Source organism: Aureobasidium namibiae (genome assembly GCF_000721765.1).
Source record: "Aureobasidium namibiae CBS 147.97 unplaced genomic scaffold scaffold_35, whole genome shotgun sequence".
Taxonomy (NCBI): domain Eukaryota; kingdom Fungi; phylum Ascomycota; class Dothideomycetes; order Dothideales; family Saccotheciaceae; genus Aureobasidium; species Aureobasidium namibiae.
In genome coordinates, this window is record NW_013581174.1 from 37,534 (window position 1) to 49,644 (window position 12,111).

The 12,111-nt window shown below is 48.5% G+C and overlaps 6 protein-coding genes across 6 annotated transcripts; all 6 read right to left on the reverse strand.

Annotated features, from left to right (window-relative positions):
• Window positions 1-162: 162 nt before the first annotated feature.
• Window positions 163-945, reverse strand: M436DRAFT_59007 (DDE-domain-containing protein; the record flags this gene model as incomplete). Its single annotated transcript, XM_013566896.1, has 2 exons — window positions 163-494; window positions 579-945. 2 exons carry the CDS (start codon window positions 943-945, stop codon window positions 163-165), a joined length of 699 nt encoding a protein of 232 aa, XP_013422350.1.
• A 333-nt stretch (window positions 946-1,278) lies between these two features.
• M436DRAFT_58991 (uncharacterized protein) lies at window positions 1,279-1,497 on the reverse strand (the record flags this gene model as incomplete). Its single annotated transcript, XM_013566895.1, has 1 exon — window positions 1,279-1,497. One exon carries the CDS (start codon window positions 1,495-1,497, stop codon window positions 1,279-1,281), a length of 219 nt encoding a protein of 72 aa, XP_013422349.1.
• A 36-nt stretch (window positions 1,498-1,533) lies between these two features.
• M436DRAFT_30661 (uncharacterized protein) lies at window positions 1,534-1,749 on the reverse strand (the record flags this gene model as incomplete). Its single annotated transcript, XM_013566892.1, has 1 exon — window positions 1,534-1,749. A coding segment is annotated over one exon (216 nt), but the record flags the coding sequence as incomplete, so codon positions are not given.
• A 536-nt stretch (window positions 1,750-2,285) lies between these two features.
• On the reverse strand, window positions 2,286-2,952 carry M436DRAFT_32018 (uncharacterized protein; the record flags this gene model as incomplete). Its single annotated transcript, XM_013566893.1, has 3 exons — window positions 2,286-2,501; window positions 2,561-2,784; window positions 2,871-2,952. Coding segments are annotated over 3 exons (522 nt in total), but the record flags the coding sequence as incomplete, so codon positions are not given.
• Window positions 2,953-7,521: 4,569 nt separating this feature from the next.
• M436DRAFT_68383 (uncharacterized protein) lies at window positions 7,522-8,934 on the reverse strand (the record flags this gene model as incomplete). Its single annotated transcript, XM_013566906.1, has 2 exons — window positions 7,522-7,972; window positions 8,024-8,934. The coding sequence occupies 2 exons, from the start codon at window positions 8,932-8,934 to the stop codon at window positions 7,522-7,524; spliced, it is 1,362 nt and encodes a 453-aa protein (XP_013422360.1).
• A 1,770-nt stretch (window positions 8,935-10,704) lies between these two features.
• M436DRAFT_86625 (uncharacterized protein) lies at window positions 10,705-11,850 on the reverse strand (the record flags this gene model as incomplete). The annotated part of the gene is made up of 3 exons (XM_013566907.1): window positions 10,705-11,101; window positions 11,171-11,253; window positions 11,320-11,850. The coding sequence occupies 3 exons, from the start codon at window positions 11,848-11,850 to the stop codon at window positions 10,705-10,707; spliced, it is 1,011 nt and encodes a 336-aa protein (XP_013422361.1).
• Window positions 11,851-12,111: the final 261 nt, after the last annotated feature.

The following is a 12,111-nucleotide window of genomic DNA, read 5'->3' on the forward strand; positions in this document are numbered from 1 at the left end:
CAGTCGGAAATAACAATCAATACGTAGATACGGGCCCAAGCTATATGACAAGACGTAGACAAGGAAATAAAGAGGTAAGCTGAGTACCCCCAAAGCTGCGCACCCCCCAAAGCTGCGCAGCTGCGCAGCTTTGAGGCCTTAATAAATTGATCTGTATACGTATCAAAAGTTGTCTATCTGCCACTCAAATTGGAGCGATTCGAAGCTCTGATTAGCGAGCTCACGCGCAGCTGTAGCTGCGTCGTATCTGGTTTGACGTGCTGCCTCTTGTGCCTCTTGTGCCGCGAGAGCCTCCCTTGCCTTTATGACAGTTTCCACGGTCGCAAATTGTAAATTAGGATCAATAGGGACCTTCTTGCGCCTCTTGATAGCTAGTCCTTCGATTTGAGCCTGAAGTTGAGCGTTGCGGTGTTGCAATGGGATCTGCTTTGCGTTAAGTTGATCAATCGCTTGGCCAGCCTTATGTAAGCATTGATATAGGGCCTGTTTCTCGCCTTGTCTTTTGCGAATTGATTGAGTTGTGGTATGTATATGTTGTGGGCTCTTTGGTGTGCCAAAAATTGGAGGTGATTCTTGACGTTGTGGTGGTGTAACTTGACGTGGTTTTGAGCCTTGTACTTGGGAGGAATTGAGCCCTTTTGCTGGATTGTATGGATAGAGACCCGCTGCCTGCCACCCTACACGCAATAGGCAGGGTGTAAATGTCTCTTTGCGAGCTGAATTATAGCAGGTGATAAAGCGTTCCTTCTTGACAGGTGATGCATCGTCGAGCGAAGCCAAAGCTGCGATTTCAGCCCGGTATCTTGATTTTAGAGGCGCAAAAACTCCGAGATCTAAAGGTTGTAATACATGGCTTGTATGAGCCGGTAGGAATAAGGGATGTATCTTGTTTTGCTTACAATGCCATAGGAATTTTATGGCTGTATGGCTACCATGGCCATCCATAATTAGGAGCCGCCAGGCGTCATTTTGAGGCCTTGTTTCTGGGCCAAACATGGTTCTAAGCTATGATAATCCTTTAGCATTAGTAGTCCAGCCATTAGCAGAGCTTGTATAGCGCCAGTCAGGTGTGTCATCCGGGGAATGTGTAGTTTGCGGTGCTATACCCTTGAATATTACAAGAGGCCGGATAATCCCACCGATTTGGGACACAACCTCGATAATTGACACCCATTCGCGCGATTCTGGTGATTTAACGTATGAGCGCTTATTTTCTGATGATCCAAGAACGTATGAGTTAGCACATACCCCTAAGGCAATGCCATGTTCATCCATATTTCACATGTTGCAGGGCTGAATGTTGAATTCGCGAACGATACGTTCGTATAGAGTATAGAACTCTTGTATTGCCTCAGGATTTGTACCATTGATCCGAGCTTGTTCAATAGGCCTTCCTATAACTGAGGCAATGCGTGGATTGTCTCGAATCAACTTTGGAATGAACCTTTTCCCAAGCTCTTTAGTATCGCCATTCATACGGATAATTTGAGTAGCCATCTCTCGAGTACGAGCGTGCGAGGGGGGAAGGCCTTGTGATTCTTGTTCGAGGATCCAGTCAACAAGGAACTTCTCTTGTAGAACTGAGAGCCTCTTGCGATGTTGGTGGGCGGTACGTTGGTTTGGTGTTCCATTGAGTCGCGCGCGCAACGTGGATTCTGGGATGCCGTACGCAGTCCCTGCAGCTCGGATTGATGTACAGCCACCTGTGCGAAAGTCTTCAAGGGCTAATTGGATCTGCTGCTCGCGTTGAGCCATATCGGTGTAGTGTTTATCACGTGAATTGAGAAGGAAGTGGTTGTATTGATAGAGCGCGAAATCGCGAAACGCGCAGCTTTGAGGGGTGCGCAGCTTTGGGGGCACTCAGCTTAGTAGGAAGCTTGCTGGGAAGGCTCCCGGCCAGCCTTGGCGGCTGTCACGTGACAGCAACATTCCATTAGTCGGTAATCAAGTGGCCGGCCGTCGTCGGACAGGGTCGCTTCCTGGCCCGTGGCCAGGGGACAGGGTCACGCGTAGTGTCTTGGTGTTGAACCGTGACACTTTCTATCTATACGCTAGATAGTACTTAGATAAGTAATAATGGCTTAGATAGAAGTATAGTAGACTGTTTTTGAAACCTTAGACTAAACACGCTCTACGAATAGACTAGCTAAATTTCTTCTTCTCCGGCCTGTAGTAACCTATATAAAAAAACAACTTCAGCGCTAGAACCATCCTTTTGTCTTATGCTCAATCACTCTCTCCCTCTCTGGTATCCTTACTAAGCTAGGTTTTTTCTTCAGTATACTCAAGATGCCCCGGGCGCTTGCTTCCGTGCCATCCCAGCGCTCGACATGCGACCCAAGATCTATCATGTTTTTCCAGTACCTGTTGCGAAGCTCGCTCTCGCGCTGCAACTCTCTTTGCTCTTCATCCCAGCTCGGTGACCTCAGCCATTTCGTCGTGGCCAGCACAACCTGTCCATAATTCTGGTGTCCGCATAGCTTCTCAAATAGCTGGAAATGCTTGTTGCTCATGTAAGTATTCTTCTCCACTTGGGTTGTACTGTGTAAGAACTACTTACTCGCGAGGCTAGGCCACCAATTCGTGTCTGGCTGATGTCGTGCATGTATATCAGACCCTTTATCAATTTGGTTCCATCAAATGTATTGGAGAGTTTGTAGAAGATCTGGCGCATGATTTCTTCGTCGGTCATATTAGGGCGATTGTCATCGAAGCCCGGTGTATCGAGGATACAACTAGCTTGGCCGTTAAGGTTTACTTTAAAGTAGTCAATCGTACCCGTGCCTGTATGGATGTTTGGTTTAGTATCGTGTGTGAACACTTGAAAAGTGCTGAACATGAATGAGACTTACATGAATCCATGCCGTGACACACCACAGCTTCGTGCCCGTGACTGTCTTTTCCACTTAGTGCTTCTATGAAACTGCTTTTCCCTACGCCTGTCTTGCCGATCAAAGCGTATATGGGAAGAGCGTGGCATTCTTGCTCGAGTGTGATGCTTTGGGATCGAAGGTACGCTGGGCTTTGCAAGATTACAAAACTGAGTCCGGCAACACAGGCTGGAATTAGGAAATCCTTTACCTTCTTACTAAATATTGCTATTCCCTGTAGCTGCGCTCTTGGACGACGGACTTGGGAAAGTTCTGGCGATTTGGTGGGTTGATGCTTCTTTTCACCTGCAGATCCTCTTGGAACGATTTCTGGCGGGTGAAAAACGCTTCTTTCTTGTTTGTCTTCTTCCTCCAATGTCTGGAGACCCGCTGTGGGAGCGAGCTGTCGCGATTTCAACTTTCGGGTCCTTCTGCTGTTAGGAATCGTAGCGGCATTGCCCTGTTGCATTGATGGTAGGGGCTTGACGGAGACCCTGGTCATGTTGTTTTGATCGCTGTCATGTTCGTCTCCTTGTGCAGTCGGCATGTCCGTAGAGGAGGCGGTTGGTGGTACGTAGGGGTCGGGTGTTTTCTTAGCACGCAGGTGGTTATCTTCGTTGCGAGATGTTGCATTATAGATGGCATTTTCTCCAATCTCTGTCCGCTCTGTGTTTCCACAGATTGGGCCATTGCCATCTTGAGCTTCGGCATGATCGTTGTTGTCAGAGTCCGAGACACTCTGACACAGATTTTCCCTAGCAGCGCCCACATATCCGGCATCTGCATCATGTTGCTTTTTGCTTTGAGGGAATTCTAAATCGGTATGTTCAGAGTCTGTTACAGTTGCTGAGGACTGTTCATCATCCTCATTGCAGTCGTTGTCGTCCTTCTCGATAGATCTATCGGGAAACGATGCGTTTGCTGGAGATACCATGATCTCTCTTCTGTTCTGTTTTACGTCTGCTGCGGTCCTGGTGGATTTCATCAAGTATTTCTGCAATAGTTGCAACAGGAAAGGGAACAATAAGGCGATAATCGCTTTGCCCACTTTTTTCCCCTCGAAAATCAGCATAAAATCCTGCCCAGCTTCGAATGTCAAGTGCGAAAAGGAAAAGGAGATTGATTGAACGTAAGAGACAAAGAACATACAAGGTTGCTGGGAATGATGGGATTGTCTTTCGTCGCGAACTTCTCGATAACCGGTGCTTGTTGCGATGTCGATTGCATAGTTCATTATATCATTCAAATTACCGAAACGAAAGAGTCTTGCGACAAGTTTCGTCGCGGCCGATGAGTTTGACTCTCCTTCTGTTTGATTCATTGTTTTGCGTAACGGATAGTCAAGAGAACCCAAAAACGTTATCCCAAAGGATGAGTCTACAGAACCTTCATATACTTGCCTTGTAGTACCACATGGAAGTTGAAACCGCGCGAAGCTATGGAAAGCCACGATGCTCAGTATGGAACCGGAAGCATGTTTCTCGCTGGGCGACAAGGCCCGCCGACGATGCATGAAACCTTTTCTCATGTCGCTGCAACTTTAGTCTAAGTGAGCTGATGGAATGGAGAAGCTCCGGTCGTCCGAGTTCTAGACGCACATGGTCTGCAGCGACCTCCGAGAGCCGTGAATAGACCGAAGAGGTAATTATTCTCGCAATGTTGCGTGTGGAGCACGATTCAGAAGCCACAACTCGTAATCGTGCACGTGGAATGGAAGGAAGTCAGCGCAACTCTTGTCTAAGCTCTCGGGCAAGCCGAAAGCTTACATTCCATTATCTATTTTAGTACGAAGTGGGGGTTGGACATCTGAGCTTTAAGAAGTCACGTAGCGGTAGGGTGGCCGAGGGATAAAGCCGCGATGCTTAGTAATCGCAACACAGCCTATCGGTTTCTGCTTGATGAAACCCGAAAGTCAACAGTGTACGTTCTCCCATGTGCCCTCTTTCTAAGCTCCCTTCAACGCTTTACATACTGCTTACCCTCAGCCACGCTTGCCTAGCGCAAGATCCTCACAATTCCCAGGACCGCGATCCTCTGCTTTCGTGATTCGCTAGTATAAAGAAGGTTTACCGGACCTGCAAATGATTCCAGCATATCACAATCCGATATGCACGGCGTGTCCGAGTCAACACTGTAAATAATTTCTGGAAAGATTGTTAGATCAGCGCGAATGACAAATTACCAAACAAGCTGCTCCTCACGACACTTGCGTCTTACTGTCGCTGGTATCCTTCACTTTGGGGCCTAGAACACGACAGGAGGGCATAGTTGATCCGAAGTGACACATGAACCCGCAATGCGTTCGAAGAGCCAAGGCTTCTCACGCTAGATCCCTCATCCAAGCCTTCTTCCATGTCTAGTCTCACGCCACGATAACGGTCGCGACGTCTCGCAAGCTATGTACCTGGTAATGTACCGCTCCATTTGTTGAACAGATCTCGCATCAGGATCGCTCCACTGCTAGAGTTCCCGTCTGATATTGTGGCTCAATAAGTGCTGACAAGGTCTTGCACGATTTCATCCGCTCTATCGACAGCCACCATTCTCTACCAACAAGTCCCCCCGCGAGGCGCATTCGCGCGACCTAAGCGCAACAGTCTTACAAGGAATTTTCGTCCCGAACGTGACAAGGAGCTGAGCCATACTGTGGTTTCGCATAGCTTGCGATGTCTTGCAAATATGGTGTTTTTTCAAATGTACATGCTCTAATTTACTTTTGTGCAGGTCAGGTACGAACTTTGCTGCTCGTGGAGCCACAAAGTCCGCTTTGGGGCAAAGCATCAACTCCGAGGTCACCAGAATGCAAGCGGTTCTGCATGACTGGTAGCAATGTTTTGGAGGCCGCCGCCTCAGCTGAAGTGGGCTTGGTTGTTGTAGACAGGGGCACAACAGGAGCATGCGGCTGAATGCGGGGTCGCAGCTGGCAGACTGGGCATTGCGGAGTGCTATTCCACGCTCACTTCTACTTTGTGACTTCATGACTTATCTTCTACATACAATTCGCGCTGTCTTTACAAAAGACTTCAAGTTCTACATTCGAGAGCACCTCAGCCTGGAAGGTATGTAACCAGGGAAATCGGTAATTTCATTGACCGCGCCGTTGATCTAAACATACATAACAGAGAGATCAGTCAAGCCATACAGATTTCTACGCAGATTTACCATTTAGGGAGGACCACCAGGACCAATTTTGCCGGTAAGGACAGATATTTAAGACTCTGTCGACCAACAACTTGTTCCAAAGGCGCAATTAGGATGATCAGTTTCGGATCTCCACTTTTGGTCAGTCCTTTAACAAGAACTTGTGTTCTCCTCTGGATCTCTTCAATAAGGTCACTAATGAGTTTGATCATTCCATAAAGGGTGACTCACTCGCCATCGATAACCCTCTATAATGGTAGCTCGAAGCTTAGCAGGAGCGTAAGTATCCGAACCTCTAGCAAATGGCTATTATTGTCCTCTCGGCCAGCCCGATGTCTGCGGAGTTAGAGAGGATCTTTAGCAGTTGTCGACGCGCTGTACCTTAGGACAGGGTTTGGATCAGCTTTAACACGTCGAGACGGAAGAGTGTCTTAAGAGTTGGAAGAAGCATTAGGACTTTGAAGAACTAGTTGAACACGGTAAACACGGTAAACACGCCGATATCGAAGAGCTTTGTGGCGACGACGAGGTAGCTGTATAGGACTTGAAATTGAAACGAAATTCACATGAAACTAACGGGTAGCTAATTCAGTTGCAAAGCATCTGGAATAAACTGGAGATCAGAGCCAATTCTAAGAGGTTTCATTTGAGAACTACTTAGGTTAGTGCTACAGGAAGGCTATTCGTGACAAAATAAAGAAACATACAAGAGCTAGGAAAAACATGTAACGGGTTAGTTCAAGACACGATCTACCACCTGCAATCAGCCTCTAAGGAGTGTTCAGCTAATAAGGACGAACTCGACACGGGGAAATACCCTTATGGAGGAGGCCTCTACGGTCGACCTACACGTGGAAGAAGCGTAGTCACTTGTTTGGAATGATATAAGGAATTGACAGGCGTTTGGTGATTATCACAAGGTCCTGAAACCTTTACCCTCATCTTGACCTATTTTGACGAACTTGATTAGACGGGAAGGAGTTGCTTCGTAGCTCACCAGCTCACGTCGTGAGGGAGTGAGGTTTCACCTCGAGCTCTCTCGCCAAGCTGGTGAGTTTTCAAGGTGACCCTGACCGCGCTGCTTGCGGATCAGCTCATCCGCCAAGCGCGTGAGGATCGGCACACAGCCATCCTGCTCGCTGTCTTGGCAGGTGAGGACCTTTAGCCAATGGCGGATCGTAACAGAATCCTCTAGGAAGATCCACGGACTAGACAACTAGTAAATAGACTAAGAGAAAAATGGAAAGCAGACCTGCTAGCAGTAAGGGCGGTTCTCCACTTCCTCTATAAGATAGGAGGGTTCGTTACGTGAGCGAGGAAAGACAAGTGAGCAAAGACCTGATTGTAACGAGCGCAATGAGTGAAGCAAAAGAAACTACTAGGAGGCGGTTGACAAGCTTGCTATAAAGCCAAGTAGCATAATGAATTGGATCGATCGGTGAATCAAATCAGTGTTGAGAAGCTCGTTGATATAACGATTTCATGAAGAAATAGGCGACTGTGTTCCTTTTTACCAAGGCCACCATCCCGATCCAGCTTTGTGCTCTCCGATCTTAGCCTGCTCAGCAATCTTTTGCAAAACACTCTCCTGCATATGTTTGATGTTTGCTTTGATCATTGCTCTTTGAGTCCAAAACGTGATCGCCTTGATCTTGCCCTCTAATCTGGTCATGGTATCTTGTGGCCGACCCACGAGTCTTTGCCAATCCTCGCCCGTGTCAATGACTGTGCGACCCTGTATATATCGGATTGCTGCGTGTTTGGTTCTCTGTGCAGCCGGGTGCGTTCGATTCACCCATATTGCGGACCAGAACTTGCAGTGGCCGTTTACCATCTCCATACCACATCCATTCCAATCCACCCCCGATCTTGCGACTTCTTCGAGTGGAATCGGGCTGATGATGTTGTCGAGTGGAGATGCGTCATCATAGACGCAGTCACGATGTAGAGCATTATGGCCACTGTTGTGTGGTAAGCTTTGGACTCGGTAGAGACGCCTCTTGATGACTCACTCGTAATAGTAATACGTCTTGATCATCTGCGTCCGTCCCGTTGTATACATCTCGAGGTATTTTTGAAGGACTGCCACCGCATCGTGATTGCGCTGAGTGAACAAGGAACAGTTGTGTTCTACGAGGCCATCATGCATGCGGTTCGACAACAGCAATTCGTAGAACGTCAGGAATGCATCTAGCGTGCATGCCTTTGCGTAACAAACCAAATGGTTCGTATCAATCTGGTAGTCCGCACGAGTAGCTATGCCTTCTACTCCCGAGCTGAACCTCTGGAAGTGGATGTGTATATCTTTGCGGTTGACATTGATGCGCTCAACAAGTCTCACATGATAGCGTGCGACCGTTTGATCGTCCAACCTCTCGAGATCATGCGCAAGAGGGATGATGGTGTTGACCAGAAAGTCAACGGTGACACTGCTCTCGGCATTGATCGAACGTAGTTCATGCTGGTCGAAGCCTCTCTCAACAATTTGTTTGACAGCCGCTACGATGCGGATGGATTCTGGCTGGAGTCCAGTAGCAGCATCAAAGCCTGACAAATGTCGCTGAGCAATCTCATTCGTCTCTTCGCGATCCTGAATATCCGCGACTAGGTTGAAGACAAAAGTGGCAATGCTCAAGACTGCTCCCGCGGCTCCCAACACTTGGCCAACCTTACCGGCGACAGCAGTGGTTGACTGGATTGCTGAAGAAGTAGTTTCTGCATACTTCTTTTCCAGATGTTTGAACACGCTCGATGAGGTTTTGCTAGCCAGAGTCGATAGTGCCGCGCTTAGTGACATGATCTCACGGTCTTTGCATCCTGTTTTGCCATAGATGGCACACTGCTTCACAAGTTGGATGGCTTCCTGATCAGCTGCGATGCCGGCTTCGCTCAAGCGGCTTGCAATGAACGTTTCGTCGTCCATGGTGAACTTGGGCAGAGCCCTGGATAGAATGAGAGCCAATGGACGCCTGTGTAACAGAGAAATAAGGTGTGGATGAGAGACGCAAAGGTACTTTTGCTCAAAACAGCTGGGGTATATCCAAAATTGACCTTACTTAGTCACAGCTGACACGAGTCGCCCCGGAATCGAAGGCACACCTACAAGGCGGCTTTGACCAATTCTGAGATGTGGACTTGCGGCTGTTATATTCAGCCCTTGGCCGGGTGGAGCCCGGACCATTGGTGTTTAGCTCGCGTGTGCAGCTGTATAGAGGGCCTCCCATTGCCACGACGTAGGCACTCTAATGGCATTGCCGGCTTGTCTTGGTGGTCGTATGTCAGATGTGGAGTGGAGAGTGGGGTGTCGAAAGTTTGTTCAGCCTCGAGTCCAGCTCTTCGTCAGACCGCCACCCCATCTGCATGCTTACCTCTTCTATAAGTCTGGCTAGCTTGCTTTTGTGTACGTTTGTCTCAAAGCGGTGGCTAGCCGCGACGCAGCTGGTTTCATATGGAACAGTCACCTTCGTAGCACATGCTCACTATAGTAAAGTTGGCTAGCTTCATTATATGCATGACTAAACCAGAAAAGTACTTGGCCACTAGCTACGTACAATCCCTTTCTGATCCCGCGTTGCGACTCTCATAGTAACGTTTCTCTAAACACAATAGCTTGATGCATCATTCAATTGAGCCTGTAGTCTTGTTGCCTGAACTGTCTGGTCAAAATGCAGACAGCCGCTAGATACCCTGAACATAAACTGGTGGGCATGACACTATTGGCTTGGCTGCATGGTTGTTCTCATCCTCGAAGCTTGCTCGAGCCACGTCCCCGCGCTGTCGACCGTCCGAATCGTGGCGCGGCCAGAATTGTCCAGTGCCTGCTTCCCCATGAGATGCCGTGGTCGGGACAAGACGATCGTCCGCTTCGGACCTTGCCGAATGTCAAATATGGCACCTCACTAGTGCCCCTACCAGTAGAGTCCAAGAATGCTATGGCGACCTTACGCTGTGTCTGACCTTGAAGCTGCGACTTGGGGCCTGGATGAGTGGCACAATGGTGCTCTTCCGCTTCGTGATTTTGTGGCTTTGCCATTTCGGGGTAGACGAAGCGTGCCGTGTCAGCGTGGACGGAAACCCCACCACAGCCTGATTGCTGAACAATAGGACTCAGCTCATGTCTGCAGCCACGATTACAGTGTACACACGCATCCCGACCTGAATGTGCAGATTCTGTATGAGTGCTTTGTTTCTTACATTAATGTGGTCCTCAGTCGATCGGGCTTGCACAACCTGGGTAGGCGTTGCTGTGATTGCATAACCACACTCAATTTGTGACCCCACATGAGTACAACACCACATGGTGAATGTTTTTGATGGATCTTAATCTCAAAGTAAGGCGGTCTAAGATTTTCCGCGAGAGCCCAGGCATTGTCAAGTCTTCTCAGAAAGTTGGCGTAACCTGCTGATCAGATGCTGTTGCCCACCTGCAATGGGGGTACAAGGGTATAAACATACTGTAACGAGGCGAGGGAGCTTCTTCTTAGGCTTTAATCGCACTCAGGGTCTCGCAGATTGTTCACCACATGATCTGTTCTGCACGAGCTTTGTTCTCACTACAGTGGAGTCGTGCGGCGTAACTAACATCTCAAAGCAATTCTCAATCAGCGAGATAGCCGGCGATCTCTGCGATCATCAACCAAAGCAAACCAAAGACGACGATCAATGGTACAAAAAGATCTTGACCGTCTTGCAATCACTCAAGTCTCCTCAATGCTAGCGCAAAATCAAGATCTTCAACCTTTCTCATGCCTTCGACGAGTGAACGTACGTTCGTTTGCAGTTCAAGTGATGCTTCGGCCCAGTGGATTTTGCAGACATCGCCTTCGAGATCTGTAGCGTAGCTGACGAAACGGCTGGCTGTCTGCTTCAGAGCATCGAGATGCACCAGATCAATGGCTCCAATTTCACTCTTGTGCAGATCGTCGAGCATGTGACCAGCATCTTTGAGTTGACCTTCGCATCTCGCGATGTTGGAGGCATTTTGCAAACATTGTGCCTTCAACGAGTCCATGGAAGCACTCAGATCGCGAGCTTCTCTCAAAACACTTTCTTTTTGGACCTTGAGGGCGTCCAGTTCGCGTTGGGCGGACCTTGCTTCATCAGCGGAGCTACTTCGTAGTGTATAGACGATGTCGCCGTAAGCTAACTAGAGAGCTCACCTTCCATAAATATCACTATAGATGCGGAGCGGTATGCCAACAACTGGCACAGTTTGCCTCAGGAACAATGAAGCAAAGCGAACCTGGGTCCGAGGCGATTAGCAGTAGATTAGACACACAAGGCCACTTGGTCCTCGCATCTGACTCACCATTGACATTGTCGTTTGCGTATCCTCGGCGTTACCCATATCCCGCTCCAGATCCTGTAGCTTCGCGTCGGTCTCCTTCACTACAGCAAGTTGTTTTTCGAGTTCCCCTTCGATCTGGTTTATTCGTGCTTCGTCAACTTTGCTCCTTTGTATTGTTTGAACACGCAATTCTTCGATTGCTTCCCGAATTTTGCTAGCGCGAAGCTGCAAGTCCAGGGCAAGTCGTTTCAATTGCTGTGTGTTGGTAACTGCATCATCGGCGATCTCCAGCATGTGCTTGGAGCGCTGCAGCAAGTTATCTTTATGGTCATTTATGGTAGCAGTAACCTCTTTGCCCGTGGATGTAAATGCGATTTTGTCGCGGTGCAATTGGCGATGCAGGTGCTCGGCGAATGTCTCAACAGCATCGACGAACAACCTGAAAGCAGCGAGAACATTCGTTCTATCGCTGTCCACAGTCGAGTTCTTTTCAGAATTGAACGCTGAGAGATCTATGATCAATTGACTCATAGGCTCGATGAATGCTTCCATGGTGTACTCTGGTATGTCTTTGTCGTCGTGGACAAGCACTTGGAACCTATACGAATTTATAAGACGTACGATCGCGGCGCATGCGACCTCGGTAAATACTGATGCGATCGGCCGAATAACCATGACGACTCAAAGTCTCATGTCTGCGTCCGCCTATGTATCCTGGGGACAGACCAGATTGATTCGAAAGTAGACAAGCCACTGGGCTGGTGGACCGGCTGCATGCAGCCCCCATGGCTTAATATCACGCTGCACCTTTAG